The sequence below is a fragment of the Prionailurus viverrinus genome, chromosome X, assembly GCF_022837055.1.
Source record: "Prionailurus viverrinus isolate Anna chromosome X, UM_Priviv_1.0, whole genome shotgun sequence".
Taxonomy (NCBI): Eukaryota; Metazoa; Chordata; class Mammalia; order Carnivora; family Felidae; genus Prionailurus; species Prionailurus viverrinus.
Window position 1 is genome coordinate 104,905,845 of NC_062579.1, and position 15,750 is coordinate 104,921,594.

The 15,750-nt window shown below is 47.1% G+C and overlaps 1 protein-coding gene across 3 annotated transcripts; it reads left to right on the top strand.

The window, feature by feature from the left end:
• The first annotated feature begins 1,193 nt into the window (after window positions 1-1,193).
• ZNF75D (zinc finger protein 75D) lies at window positions 1,194-13,427 on the top strand. Of its 3 annotated transcripts, none has more exons than XM_047844622.1 (6): window positions 1,194-1,434; window positions 3,183-3,703; window positions 4,943-5,135; window positions 5,869-5,960; window positions 6,296-6,422; window positions 12,484-13,427. In XM_047844622.1, exons 2-6 carry the CDS (start codon window positions 3,257-3,259, stop codon window positions 13,191-13,193), a joined length of 1,569 nt encoding a protein of 522 aa, XP_047700578.1. In that variant the 5' UTR covers window positions 1,194-1,434; window positions 3,183-3,256; the 3' UTR covers window positions 13,194-13,427. The 3 variants fall into 3 exon arrangements, with proteins under 3 accessions (XP_047700578.1, XP_047700580.1, XP_047700579.1); XM_047844624.1 differs by having other exon boundaries at window positions 12,541-13,427; XM_047844623.1 differs by lacking the exon at window positions 1,194-1,434 and adding an exon at window positions 1,530-1,671.
• Window positions 13,428-15,750: the final 2,323 nt, after the last annotated feature.

Below are 15,750 nucleotides of genomic sequence, written 5' to 3' on the forward strand. Positions count from 1 at the left end.
TCTAAAATGGTTTCTCTGCTGAGGCAAACATATTTACTAGGGTTATGTATCACAGATAATGCACTGTCTCCTCTAGCACGCTTTTGGGGCAGCTTTGTTTTTCAAATGAGGATTGACCTTGGCTTGAGTCTCATCTGCTTTTGCATAGGTGTTATTTTTCTCCTAGGCACTCTCTTTTTTGCCTGCCGGAGTAGTTACTGGCAGTGACTTTCAAAAGATGTCAGTTTCATCCTCACTGCCCTACTGAGCTACAGTTTCCCCTCTATTGATTCACAGTGACAGTTTTCGTCCAAACGGCTCAACGCTAGGTAAACACTGATAATGTGGATACTGACAACCCAAGATACACAGATTCTTAGAAAGATGACTTATCCAGAGGACTATGCTGAACATTACAGGAGATATACAAATGAAACGAGGGTCCTGTCCTACAGAGAAGCATAATGCCGTAGAAAAAGCATGCGGTGGGGCGCCTGGGTGGCTCAGTGGGTTAAGCGTCAGACTTCGGCTCAGGTCATGATCTCACCGCTTATGAGCTTATGAGTTAAAGCCCCGCGTCGGGCTCTGTGCTGACAGCTCAGACCCTGGAGCCTCTTCAGATTCTGTGTCTTTCTCTCTCTCTCTCTCTGCCCCTCCCTTGCTCACATTCTGTCTCTGTCTCTCAAAAATAAATAAAAACATTAAAAAATTAAAAAAAAAAAAAAGAAAAAGAAAAAGCATGCGATGAAGCAGCAAGACCTAAATTCTTGTCTAAAATCTGCCGCTGGCAATCTATGTGACCCTGAGGACGTCACGTCCTACATCTCAGGAGGCTCGGGACAGATCTAGGGACGACTTTCGGGGCGGTGGCCCTCACTGGGGAGTTTCTAGTAGAAAGGGCTGCCGGCCGCCAGAACGAGACCAGGCACGATCTGCACTTGGCGATCAGGGCCACAAGATCGCGGCACCTGGAGTCAGTAGGCTACACGGCTCCCAGGCGACGAACAGCGTACGGGGCTCCCCTAGGCCTCCAGCCGGCTGGGAGAGGGCGTGTTCGCGCCCGGGGATGAGCCGGAGCAGAAGGCCGGCTCCCCCCTCGGGTGGGAAGGACCAGCGGCTCGGTTCCCGCCCGGCGGCGCCAGGTAGAGAGAGGGGGATGGCTGGGCGTGGCTGTCACAAAGCCACCGGAAGCGCATCCTTTCTTTTCCGGTTGGGCCCGGTCCACAGAGCCCAAAATGGCGAGTCGGGGTACGGGGTCAGGGAGCTAGAGGGATCAAGTGGGGGACCGGTCCTCCCAGGGCCCCGCGCTCCGGAGCTCGGAGCTCCACTCTCCAGGCCCGGAGAGGAGCGGGAAGCGGGCGCCTCCTCCCCTAGGGCGGCGGGGAGGCCTGTCGACCTTGCAGCCGAGCCGAGGAAGAGGGAAGTGGCGTCCGCGGAAGCCAGAGCTGGGCGGAGGTAATGGAGAAGCCGCGTCGCCCCTGGGATTCGGTCCGGCGCGCTCCCGGCGCTGCGGGGCGGCACGTGCCAGTGGCAGCCCCCTCCCCCCCGCCCCCCGGCGACGAGCAGGGGCGGGGCCGGCAGCCTCCCGCGGCGCGCGCCGCTTGGTCCCAGCCCCGCGGCGGCTCGGCCCGGCCGGTCCTCCGGCTCCGGCCGCCGCGTCCCGCCTCCGCAAGCAACCTCTTTGTCCCCCAGGTGCGCGTGCAACCCAGGGATGCTCCCCGGGCACCTTTGGGGGTCGGCCACCCGCGGAGCGCTCCGGGGCGCGTTTGCGGTCGGGCCCGAGGGCGTCTCGGACTCGTGGTGGGGGTGGTGCAGCGGTGTCTCCGCTGCGCTCCGCGAGACTTCCGCGTTTCCGCCGGCTGGTGGTTGGGTCGCCGGAGGAAGGGGCATCCCAGCCTCAAAGACGTTAGCTTCTAGTAACCTAGAAATAGAGGAGGCGCCCCCCCCCCTCCCCCGGTACCCTCTGAGCCTGGATAGGCAGCAGGAAACCAAGTTTTTGCTTGAATGCCCGTGGCATCCTCAAAAGAACTTTGTTGTTGTTTCTGCTGGCATACCTCGGGGAAAATCGGTCTCTCAAGGCCACCCTTAGCCCTACTTAAAGATCTATACGACCCTGACCCTGAGGAAATGTGAAGTCAAGAGAAGGGCTACCTTTACTAGGACCCTTCCTGTCTCAGAAGAGCCTTAATCATCACCCTTTCTTTTTCTATGTTTATAAGCCGGCATTGTATTTAGTAAACAGGGCCGTCTTGGCTTTCCAGTAAAGTAAGCAAAAAACGAATACACAGGTCCAGAATTGCACCGTGCCCTTAAGTCTTCCCAAAAAGTACCCCCCAAAATGTTGACATCTGGCTGCTCAGTTGGGGGTATTTGCTGAGGGGAGTAAGGTTATTTTTTTCGCCTAAATGCTTTACTTCTTTCTGATCGGGTTGTCTCAGTTCTCCTGCCAGTATTAATGCAACGGGAAGGAGAATATCAAATGTTCCACGAAGTAAAGGTTTCAGTCTTCTAAGAGGATGAAGGGGCAAAGAAGTTGTTTCCACCTAACTAAAGACAAAAGACTGGGATGATTTGTTAACGTTTAGAGAAACTCGGACATGCCCTGTTTGTGAAGATAGGACAGGAAGCACACAGATTAACTGTTGGCTACTCTCAAAGCTCCTTTTAGCGAGTGGGTGCCAATATTTTCACCCACCAGCCTTTCCTCGACCTTTAACAAAAAAAAGGAAAGTTATTGGGGCGCTCGGGTGGCTCAGTCGGTTGAGCGTCTGACTTCAGCTCAGGTCGTGATCTCGCGGTTTGTGGGTTCGAGCCCCGTGTCCAGCTCTGTGCTGACAGCTGAGCCTGGAGCCTGCTTCCCATTCTGTGTCTCCCTGTCTCTGCCCCTCCCCTCTCGCGCTCTGTCTCTCTCTCTCAAAAATAAACATTAAAAAATTTGTTTTTAAAAAAGGAAAGTTATCAATTGACATTTGCTTTTTCTGAGCCTTGCTTTGTGTCAAAGCTGAGTAAGAGAAAAAAAGAGAGAAATGTGCATCCTGAAGTAATCTGTGATCACGAGTGTCCTAATACGTGGCGGTTGATTTTAAAAGGGAGATTGGACAGGTTCTTTTCTGTTCATTCTTCTCTTATAACCGTAAATGGCAAGTAAATGTGTGCCATGTGGCTTTCTTCTTGACATGTACTTCTTTTCTCCCCTCCTTCAGTGCCCTTGAGAAGATCCGCTCATTGGTTTTATACCAAACCCGACAAGGCCTCAGTTGTCCAAGGCCCCAGGAGGATGTCACACATAGGAGTAAAACTGTTCCTAGAGCAGATGATGATGAGACATCTAGAGGTGAAGGCATGCTTGTACCCCCACAGGGAGGCTTTATGGGAGGCTAAGGAGTCCGTGAAAGAGCGCTCCGGTGAGAGGAAGAAATCCAGCCCACGAATGGACAGTCTGGGTCCTGAGAGCGCTCACCAGCACTTCCGGAGCTTCTATTACCATGAAGCGCCTGGGCCGCACGAAGCTGTCAGCCAGCTTCAGGAATTATGCCACCAGTGGCTGAGGCCAGAGATCCACTCGAAGGAGCAGATCTTGGAACTGCTGGTGTTAGAGCAGTTCCTGACCATTCTGCCCAGGAGCACCCAGAGCTGGGTGCAGAAGTATCATCCACAGAGCATCAAGGAGGCTGTGGCCCTGGTAGAGCGCTTTCAGAGGGAACCTGGTGGAATAAGTGATGAGGTGAGAGGATTCCTTACATGTACAATAAAATAGAGTAAAGGTGGATATATCTGGGGCGGGGGAATGGGGTGGATTAAGCCACTCTTCTGTTCCTTTAGGACAGCTAGGCAGGGTCTGGAGTCACAGGCGGGCAGCAGTTGCAGACGGCAGGTTTCAGAGTTCTGGCCATCTTTCTGGGCCTTAGAAAAAAGAAATGCCTTTTGCCCTTTTTCGGGCCGGGGTGAACTAGAGTTGGTGGGCCTAGTCTGGCATGGCCAAGGAGAGAGGACTTGAGTTCGTGGAGGCAGAGAAATAAAGACCCAAGACCGAGTAGGCAAAGGAGGAAAAATCCGGGGGAAAAATGCACAGCGCTTAGAGAGCAAAGGAGAGAGAGGGTGGTTAATAGAAGTATTAATCAGCTTTGGGAGGACTGAAGGAAGAGGAGAAATGGAAAGGAAAAAGTGAAACAAGGATCCAGAAAGAAGAAAAATGACTAAAAAAAAAAAAAAAAAAGGGAAAATGCCAACAGGGGAGTGGACAGAATCAGGATGCTGAAGGGTAGTGCCCCGTCTGGTGGGCACACGTATCTCTGGGCCAGAAGAAAACCTTCCGTCACTCTCCCTTGGTGGTCTGCCCTTGGCCTTGCTGGGGAGTGGGGAACCAGGATATGCCCTCGGGAGAAGGCAGCACCCTTCCTTTCCATGGGGAGCCCGCCTTGAGGAACACAGGGCAGGGTCTATTTTCGGTGTCTCTCTACAACTGGATCCTACGGAGGGAGGTTAGAGTCCAAATTTTCCCCCGGTTTTTCCTCTCCCGCATCCCCTTTCTCCATGACATCCTTCCCTGGCCATGAGAGGATTGGAAGAAATCTGAGAATCTTTTTTTTTTTTTTTTTAATCCAACTCATTATTATTTAGAGAAAAACTCAGAGAAGATAGAAATGCCCTTGGATGAGGATCCACGTCCAGAAAGCAAGCTCGTGAAGGCAGCCTGCCCCCACCCTGCTCGTGGCCTGAGCTGTGGCCTGTGTGGCTGGAGGCTGGCAGCAGTCACAGCTCATTTCATCTTACACTAATTTCCCCCAACGATGTATATGGTTCTCTGTGAGGCAATGGTGACGCAATATCGCTTTAGGTTTTTTTCTTACTTCCTTGAGTGCCACGCCCTTTCCTGAATCTGGGGCTCTCTTGTTCATCCCTCCGCCACCACCCCGAAACCAAAAGTAAGTTCTGTGCTAACGAGGATGGGGATTATTTCTAGGTCACAGCCCATGATTGGGAAAAGGAGGCCGTGCCCTTGGGAGGAACAGCAGTGGCCCCAGGCTTTAAGTGGAAGCCCGCAGAGCCCCAACCAATGGGTGTGTTCCAGAAAGAATGTTGGAATACATACCGGGTACTACAGGAACAGCTGGGCTGGAATACTCACAAAGAAACCCAGCCTGTATATGAAAGAGGTGAGGAGCTTCATCATAATTCTCTTCTCCTGGGAGCTGTGACAGTAACCGGTTCAGCTGGAAAGTCATGGGAATTTGCCAGGCACCCAGCCGGGCCGGCTGTTCCGACGTCTCTCAAGTTGGGAGTACAGTAGGCTAACGGTGGGCGGCGGTGAGGGTCAGCCTGGCGTACAGAAATGTCCAAACCATAGAACCCCGGTATTGATGGCGTGGACCTTGCTCCTTAGAAATTTGAGAGGAGAGAAGACGGAACAGGGACGGAGGGATCATCTCACACTTCTTATGTCAGGGAAGAAACTGGGGTCAGAAATGGATTGTCATGACAGAACGGGGGGGAGGGGGAGGTGGAGAATGGCGCACCGGGAAGAAACACAGTATGAGACACACCACCTGCACTAGAGGACCCAAGCCTTTCGTTTTCAACCACCTCGAATTCTTGCCCACCCCAGTAAACGATGTATTTGGTGAGAGGGAAAAAAAACATAATGGCTTTCCTTTTGTCAAGTTCTCTCATGAAATCTGGGGGAACAGTCAACCGGGGAACCGGTTCTTTGGAGCGGTGGATATTTGGTTCTTATTGACAAGGAGAAGGCCACTCTGGCACCACACACACACTTGTGAAGGTGAGCCATCTTTACTGAAGGACTCCTGATGTTCTGTGGTGTAGAAATCAACTCAGGGTATTTGTGAACCTAAAAGAGAGAAATTTTCTCTGGCTCTTTTCCATCCACAGCGCTGCCTGCTCAACAGATTCTAGCCTTTTCTGAGCAGAAAAGCCCCCCAAACTGGAAGATGGCGTCTGAGCTCATCTTGCCTGAGTTCCAGGTGAGCTGTACTTTCCAGCTTTCTCAGGCAGCCTGAACATGGCCTTGTCTGTGCTTTTCTCTGCTGCCCATGACCCACAGTGCTCGGCGGGTGCTCGGAGGCGTGTTAGCCCCGGATGTTCACCTCTAGGTAACTAGGCTGGGCACGGTGGCCACCGGGCCCTTCCCACGCTGCTTCCCGATCTCTGGCTTTTTCCTTTCCTGCCATCTCACCTTTTCCCCCTCTAAATCTTAATACTCTTCTTTGGTGACTGGCCTGCTGTGTAATTCAGAAATGAGCGAAAGGGCGGCTTCTATAGTGGCAAGTACTGAACCCAAACCCATTCTTTTCTTTAGAGCTTGTTGACATTTGAAGATGTGGCCGTGTCTTTTTCTGAGGAAGAGTGGAAATTACTGGGCCCTGCTCAGAAGATCCTTTACAATGATGTCATGCAGGAAAACTACGAGACCGTCCTCTCTCTAGGTAAAGATTCTTCCTTTCCTTTGTGTGGAAGTTGAGTGATCTGGCCGCACTTTGTGGAAAATCATCTCCTGTGGGAGAGTCCAGTGTTCCAGTAGCTGCTTGGGTCTCAACTGGATGGTGTGGGGGAAAGGAAAGACATATCCGGATCATTCCAAATAGATCCTGACTACAGTCACGTCTCCCCGTCTTCTGCTGTCACCATCCTGGTCTAAGCTGCCATCATCCCTGACCGTGTCTGCTTCAGCAGCATAGGACTTCCCTTCCCCATACTGCTTCACGTGCGCGCCTGGTGCTTCCTTCTCAGCTTCCTCCTTGTGTGTCTACTCACGACCATAGGAGACTAGAAAGAAGGTACTGAGTCTAAGATTCTGCCCATTTAAACACCTGGAGTAAATGAAAGTATGAAAGAGTCATTCACTCTCCCTGAAAGTAATCTGGCATTATGCTAGCAGTCCATGACCTCAAGGTTTTCTTCTCAGAACATTATTGTTAACCCCCTAAACTTGAAGTAATCTGTTTAGAACAGTGGGGAAAATCGCAGACCCAGGGTCCCCAAGAGTTCAAGGACAATCTTGGAGGGTCTCCTGCAGGTAAGTATATACATGGGAAGGGGAGTAATGTTCTTTGATAAGAACCTTTACAGGAGATTAATATCCCAAGATTCTACTCCTGTGTATTTTTAACAGAACTTCTTACCAAGATAATGGTAGATTCACATGCAGATTTAAAGTGTAATACAAAGAGAACCTGTGTAAAGACACTTTACCCAGTTTCCCTCAATGATAACTCTTGCAACAGTATCATATGATATTACAACTAGGATATTGATACAGTCTTCTGACCTTCATATTTTCAGTTTGTGTTGATTTGTGTGTGTATTTAGTTCTGAAAGTTTTATTACAAGGGTAAGTTTGCATATTCACCGCTGCAGCCAAGATACTGGACAGTTACATTACCACAAAGGCCTTTCTTTTTTTTAAAAAAAGTTTATTTTGAGAGAGAGAGAGAGCACGCAAGCACGTATGCACAAGCCAGGGGGAGGGGCAGAGAGAGAGGGAGAGAGAGAATCCCAAGCAGGCTCTGCACTGACAGAGGCTGGGGCTCATACCCCAAGAACCTTGAGCCCATGACCTGAGCCTAGATCAAGAGTTGGACGCTTAACCGACTGAGCCACCCAGGCGCCCCACCACAAGGACCTTCTTGTTGCCCTTTTAGGACCGCACACACTTGCCTCCTACATCTCACCCCATCACTGACCCATGCCAACTGCTGATGCGTTCCACATTTCCAAAATTTTGCCATTTCAAAATGTCATATGAATAGAATCATAAAGTGTGTGACTCTTCGGCATTAGCTTTTTTCATTCAGAATAATTCCCCGGAAATTGATCTAAATTGTTGTGTGTATCATAGTTGTTTTGTTTTGTTTTTTAACACTACTGAGTAGCACACCATGATACTGAGAGAGCGCGGTTTGTTTAACCATTCATCATTGAAAAGATATCTTTGCAGTCTTCAGTTTTTGCCTATTGTGAATGAAGCTGTCATGAGCATTTATGTACAGGATGTTTTACAGAGATAAGTTTGCATGTCTCTGGAGTAAATGTCTTAACAGTGCAATTGCTGGTTCATATGGCAATTACATATTTAATTTCACAAGAATGTGCCTGACTGTTTCCCCGTGGTGGCTGTAGCATTTCGCATTCCCCACCAGCAGTGAATGAGTGATCTAGTTTCTCCTTATCCTTGCCAGTGTTTGGTTTGTCTCCATTTTATTTTTGCCATTCTGATAGGTATGTAGTGTTCTCTCATTGTGGTTTGGGGTTTGCATTTCCCTAGTGGCCAGCGATGTTTTATAGCTTCTCATGTGCTTTTTTGCCATCTGTGTATTCTCTTCGGTGAAATGTCTTTTACCCGTATTTTAATTGGATTCTTTTTTAATTGTTGAGTTTTGAGAGTTTTATATATATATACGTATATATTTTTATGAACAAAGTCTTTTTTTAATGTTTGTTTATTTTTGAGAGAGAGAGAGAGAGAGAGAGAGAGAATATGCATGTGAGCAGGGGAGGGGCAGAGAGAGAAGTGGGCTCTGTGCTGATAGCAGAGAGCCCGATGTGGGGCTCAAACTCGTGAACTGTGAGATCATGACCTGAACCCAAGTTGGACAGTTAACCAACTGAGCCCCCCATGCGCCCCTGTAAACAGTGTTTTTTTTAAATGTTTATTTATTTTGAGAGACAGTGTGTGCAGGTCTGCGTGAGTGGGGAGGGGCAGAGAGAGAATCCCAAGCAGGCTCTGCACTGTCAGTACAGAGCCCAACACCACTGACTAGGGACTTGACCCCACAAACCCTGGGACCAAGACCTGAGCCGAAATGAGTCATGCCCAACTGACTGAGCTACCTAGGCGCCCCGAGAGTGTTTTATATATTATAGATTCTGGCGCTTTGTTGAATATGCAGATTGTAAATAGTTTCTCCCAGTCTGTATAATGTCTTTTCAATCTTCTTCCTAGGGGCTTCTATAGAGTAAAAGTTTTTCATTTTGATGAGGACCAATTTTTTATTTAAAAAAATGGTACTTAATGTTTATTTATTTTTGAGAGAGAGAGACAGACAGACACGGTGCGAGTTGGGGAGGGGCAGAGAGAGAGGGAGACACAGGATCCGAAGCAGGCTCCAGGCTCAGAGCTGTCCGCACAGAGCTGGACCTGGGGCTCAAACCCACGGACCATGAGATCATGACCTGAACCGAAGTCGGACGCTTAACCGACTGAGCCACCCAGGTGCCCCAATGAGGACCAACTTTTTAAAGACTTTTTTTTTTTTAATTTTTTTTTTAACGTTTTATTTATTTTTGAGACAGAGAGAGACAGAGCATGAACGGGGGAGGGGCAGAAAGAGACGGAGACACAGAATCGGAAGCAGGCTCCAGGCTCTGAGCCATCAGCCCAGAGCCTGACGCGGGGCTCGAACTCACGGACCGCGAGATCGTGACCTGAGCTGAAGTCGGACGCTTAACCGACTGAGCCACCCAGGCGCCCCGACTTTTTATTTATTTAAGTAATCCCTACACTCAACATGGGGCTCATCCTCATGGCCTTGAGATCAACAGTCACATGCTCCACCAACTGTGCCAGCCAGCTGCCCCATGAGGACCAATTTCTCATTTTTTCCTTTTATACGTTGTATTTTTGGTGTCAAAGCTAGAACTCTGACTAACCCTAGATCCTCCACTGAATTGTCTTTGCACTTTTCTCAAAGATCAGTTGGGTATAGTTGTATGTATCTATTCTGTTCCGTTGAGCTCTTTGTCTGTTCCTCTGCCAATAGTGTACTGTCTTGGTAACTGTAGCTATATAATACAGAAGACTTAATATCTGTCAAGTAGACGGATTCTTCCCCCTTTATTCTTGTTTGTAAAATAAAATTTTATTTTAGCCCTTTTAGGGCCTATGCCTTTCCACGTAAATTTCAGAGTAAGCTTATCAATGTCTACAAGAAACTTTGTTGGGATTTTGCTAGAAATTACATTAAACCTACGTATTAGTTTGAGGAGGATTGGTATCTTTACTATGTTGATATTTTTTTTGATCAGTGAACATAGTCTCTCTTTATTTAGGTCTTTGATTTCTTTCATCAACTTTCTGTAATTTTCAGTGCACAGATCCTCTGAATGTTGTGTGAAGTACGTGCCAAAGCATTTCATTTTTATTGGAGTATTTGGAAATGGTATTGTTTTTAATTTTGGTTTCTTGCACTCTCTTCATACAGGGATGCCACTGATTGTGTATTTTGATCTTGTCTTCTGTGACCCTGCTCACTCAGTTATTATTTCTAAGAGTTATTTTGTGGATCCCTTGAGATTCTTATACCTAGGTCATCACATGATCCGCAGTGCCTTTTGATTTCTTTTTCTTGCCTTAGTTGGAATAGCTCCAACTTCCTGCTGTGTTGAATAAAAGTGGGAAGAGTAGACACCCTTGCCTTGTTCCCAGTCTTTTGGAAACATTAAGTCTTTCACCATCACCTGTTAATGTTAGTATGGTTTTTTTTTGTTGTTCATACTGTTTTATCAAGTCAATACAATTCCTAACTTAGTGTTTTTATCATGAATGGATGGGGGGATTTGTCAAATACTTTTCTGTGTCCATCGATAGGAGTATGATCTTTAAAAGCTTGTTGATATGGTATGTTATGTTGATTGATTTCACATGTTGAGCCAGTTTTGCCTACTTGCAATAAATCCTTCTTGATCATGGTATATAATGCTTACATATTTTTGTATTCAGTTTGCCAATATTTTGTTCAGGATTTTTGCATTTAAGTTCACGGGGGATGTTAGTCTGTAGTTTCTTTTTTAGTACTGACTTGCTATGATTTTGCTGTCAGGGTAATACTGGCCTTATAAAAAGAGTTGGGTAGTATTTCCTCCTCTTTTCTGGAAGAAATTGTATGACATTGGTGTTAATTCTATAAATATTTGGTAGAACCCTCCAGTAACACCATATGGGCCTGGATTTGGAGGAGACCTAGTTCAACTATGAATTCACTTTGTGTAATGGTGATGGTGCTGTTCGGATGATCTATTTCGTGTTGGTTGGTCTAGTTTGTGGTTTTGAGGAACTGCTTCATTTTTTCCCCAACTTTTAAAAGACGCGAACATAAGGCTGTTTATGGTATTCTCTTACCATCGTTTTAGTTGCTGCAGAATGTGTAGTGATGGACCCGATTTCCTTCCTGACATTGGTGATTTGGGTTTTCTCTCCTTTTATTTTTGTCAGTTGTGATAGAGGTTTCTCAATTTTACCAACTGCTTTGAAGAACAAGCCCTTTGGTGGTGACTTTTGCTCCGATCTTTATTATTTCCTTTTCAACTTGCTTTGGGTTTACTTTAGTTTTTTTCTCTAGTCTGTTGAGGTGGAAACCCAGAGTATTGATTGGAGACCTTTCTCCTTTAGTGTTGGAAGTGCTTGGGGCTATGCCTTTTCCTCTGAGTGCCACGTATTTTAATATATTATAATTTCATTTTCATTCGACTGTGTCTTTTTACATTTTCTTGGAGACTTTCTCTTTGAACCACAGAACTTTCAGACGTGTATGATTTCATTTCCACATATTTTTAGATTTTCCTCTTTCTGTTTTTGATTTCTGGTCTGATTCCATTTTTGTCAGATTGCCTCTTGTCACTGTTGTGAGAAGTTGTGATTTTTTTGTTGTTGTTGTTCTTGCTCCAACGGGTGATTTTTGATTGTATCCTGATCATTTTATCTATTACGTTAGGAGAGTCTGGGTCACATTTCAGTATTTTAATTTAATGAGCAGTCCCCCTATTTTAGTTTAGCACATAGGTTCTTTGCTGCTTTTGTGGGTTATGCTTCCAGTGACAGTTTAATTTTCAGAGGCTTCACGGTGTTACTGTGGTTTCCTTGGTTTTCGTGTTCCTGCCAGGGCTCCCATGTGTGCCTGCTGGTGTTGCTTGACGGGGAGGAAGGTATTTCGGAGGATAGAGTGCCTCTCTGTGGGAAAAGGGGAATCTCAGACCCTCAGGGATGAAGAGGCTTTCTGGGCCAGGCCACTGTGGCTAGGTGCCTCTTGCTAGTTCTGCCTGCCCACTTTGGAGTCTCCTAGCTGGGGTTCTGATGTTGGCAGGCTTCCCATTCAGACTGGTGCAGGGATAAGCCTATCCAGGCAGCCTTCTTGTTGCTAGGTTGATGGTGGGAAAGCACTAGATCAGGGTTGCCATCTTCTGGTGGGTGTGGGGACGTAAGACGCTCTACTGTGTTACTCTGCTAGTCCTGGGAGCCCAAACCATTTTGCTTTCTTTTTAGCATCTTTTAGAACTCTCTGTTGGTTGTGGCTTGCGTTCTTTAACTGGTTCGTTATTGTGCCTAGCCAGGAGGATCCGGAGGAAATGCGTCTATGCCATTTGTCCGTATCGGACCGGGAAGCACTTGTTCCCGTGTTTTTGAAAAAGCAGTCATCATAGATTTTTCTCTCCATTCCTATAGTTTTCTTGTTCTGGGACACAGACGGCTGACTCTTCTGTTTATTCCAACAGGGTTAAAGCTCAAAAATGACACTGGAAATGACCAACCTATATCTGTTTCTGCATTAGAAATACAAGCGTCAGGACGCAAAGTGTTAAGAAAGGCCAGAATGAAAGTTGCCCAGAAAACAACAGGCAAAGAAAATCACGGTGCTACACGTAGGCTGCGGAAACGGCATCGAGCTTTCCTAGGGAGGAAAAGAAAGAAACTTTCAACTTGTAAACAAGAGCTTCCAAAACAAATGGATCTTCACGGGAAAGGCCATGCAGGAGAGAAACCTTTTAAGTGCCAGGAATGTGAGAAAAGCTTCAGGGTTAGCTCTGACCTTATTAAGCACCAGAGAATTCACACTGAAGAGAAACCCTACAGATGTCAACAGTGTGATAAGAGGTTTAGATGGAGTTCAGATCTTAATAAGCACTTAATGGCACACCAAGGAATAAAACCCTACAGATGCTCATGGTGTGGCAAAAGCTTCAGTCACAATACAAATCTACACACACACCTAAGAATTCACACAGGGGAGAAGCCCTTTAAATGTTATGAATGTGGGAAGAGATTCATTCAGAACTCTCACCTTATTAAACACCAGAGAACCCACACGGGTGAGCAGCCGTATACCTGCAGCGTATGCAGGAGAAGCTTCAGCAGGCGGTCAAGCCTCCTCAGACACCAGAAGCTCCACAGGACAAGGGAATCCTGTCCAGGGTCTCCAGTCTGAAGAAAATCACCGTACGGCTCTTGACCCCAGAGGCGATGAAAGAGTGTAAAACTATGAGGCACCCGCGGTAAAGAATTTGTCACCAACGGGACATTTTGGAGGGGTACACGCCATACGTCACAGAAAGGAGTCTAAGCTGTCTCTCTCGTTCAGCGTCGTATCTTCAGCGCCTGGCACGAGACCGATACACAATGAGTACTTGCTAAATAAACGAGTGGAAATACAGTTATCAAATACCTATAGTTACCTACTCCTCTCTCTCTCTGTGTATCTGTCTGGTTACCCAGCTTCCCCACCCTCTGTGATCTAAATTCTGCAAGTATCGGGTGCTCAGCAAATTCGTGAGAGTCTTGGGTCCTACTCTCATCCTCTCTCGGTAGAGGTGGAAAAGGAGTACTGGGGTCCTCCGAAGGGAGCTCAGAGAAAATTGCTAAGCCGGACAGGGTTTCTGTGGCTAGCATTCTGTCGACAGGAACAACCAAGCCCAGGGCTGAGGGAACTTTATTCTGCAACAGGAAAGTGCCCCCATTCCAGCGGCCTCCCCACTGAGCCCTCGCTGCAACAGTGTTTTCTGTCAAGGAATCCCAAGCCGCAGGGGAAGGCCTTAATGCCAGCACAGACCTAGGGACCTTGCAAGCACTTGATATCTCTCCCGCCGCTCCTCTCAGCATTGAGGTACATAGAATGAAACGATGATGGAGGCAGTCTGGGCCCTCATCCCTGAATTTGTCTCTTTGTGGAAAGCCCAGGGCCGTGGGAAATGGCTTTTTTTTTGTTTTTTTTTTTGACTTTTCACTGTGTGAACTAGAAGCTTTCAGATTGGTGCCACACTGCTCCAGGGCCTAGAGGGAAGCCCATTTTTATGGAAGCTCAGCCACAACCCCATACACTTTGGATGCTCTGCAGGAAAGTCTGGACATTTTATAAAGTGATTTACTGAGAATGGCAAGGTGAGCCCTGTGGCCTTCATAGCCTTAGTGCACCTTGGATACCTGGAGGGAGACGTGTCAGAGCAGAAGAAGGCCTGTGGCTTAGAGTGATGGCCCCAGTGAGAGCCAGGTCAGATGGAACCTGGTTTTTGAGGTTGGTGGTTTCTCTTCCTTCCCCATCAGCCTCAGGGCTTATCTCCTGAGAAGACCATGTGATGTCAAGGGAAGGGCAGGGAAGTTGGAAGACAGGGCATTATGGCTATGTCAGATCCTAGTTTAAGATGTTGGCCGAGGCTCCTACATATTTATTATTTCATAACATTTTACCTTTTAATAAAATGGAATGTTGTTTCGTATTAAACATTAAACAAAACTCCATTGTTACCGAATCACCCAGAGATGGCAAACAGTCACTTTTTTGAAATAGATATCTCCAGAGATTTTTTTCCATCAAGAGACCCCTCTGAGCCTGCTATCGGGTTTGCGAAGTGGAGATAATAATTATGTACTCTCAGGGCTGCTGCGAGGATTAAATGAGATGTGAACATGCCTCACACTGATGGGCCACAGTGGGTGTTCCACAAACATCTGGAACATTCTTCCTTTGTCTTTCAGCTGGTAATTTTGAACATTTTTTAAAATGTTTTTAAACATTTTTAAATGTTTATTTGAGAGAGAGAGAGCGAGCGGGAGTGGGGGAGGGGCGGAGAGAGAGGGAGACACAGAATCCAAATCAGGCCCCAGGTTCCAGGCTCCTGGCTCTGAGCTGTCAGCACAGAGCCCGACGCGGGGCTCAAACCCACGAACTATGAGATTGTGACCTGAGCCAAAGTCGGACGCTTAACCGATTGAGCCACCCAGGCGCCCTTTCCAAGTAGTTATTTTAAAAAGAAAATCAATTTTGTCTACTTATCCAGCTTTTAAGCATTCTTAATTAATGGTGTTTCCTTCATTCCCAGCTGTTTTATAAGCCTGCTAGTGGTGGTCAGAAGGGTAGCCTGGTATGACATTCCTTTCTAGAGATACTTCTCTCTAGTCATTGGGAAACAACAAACTAATGTCCCCATTCAGCTAGATATATTGCTAATGAGTAACGGAACCAAAATAGACTAGATGCCCCCAATTTGAGATACCTGCAGAGCGGGGAGGGGAGGTGATGGCTAGGGGTGGACTATTTGTGGACAGTATTTACACTATTAGGTGTATCCTCAAACTGATGGGAAAGGAAGGAAGTGACTGGAATGGCCACTGAAAAGAATGCAAGTACTAAGGCCAGAGGAGAAGGTGACTTGGAAGGAAAGGATCCCGTTATATTCCTGAAGGCTTGGAGATTGACTGCCCCACCATCCCTTCCAGAACCATCTGAGATTGTGCCCTTGGAATTAAGGGGAAATTCAACTTTTTGCAGAGGGCAGTCACTGTGTGAATGTGTTTGGTACCATCCTGGACACCTACTGTTGTATCACTGTTCAAAGGACCTTTATTAATGTAGCATTTAGAAAGAGGAGATTGACTCAAAAATTGAAGGAAGTGCTGTATCAATGGAGCAAGCAGTTACTGCCCATTTAAGAGATTCCTCAAAATTCCTGAAAATGAGTCAGCATAAGGCCTCCATGTTCATCAGGTTG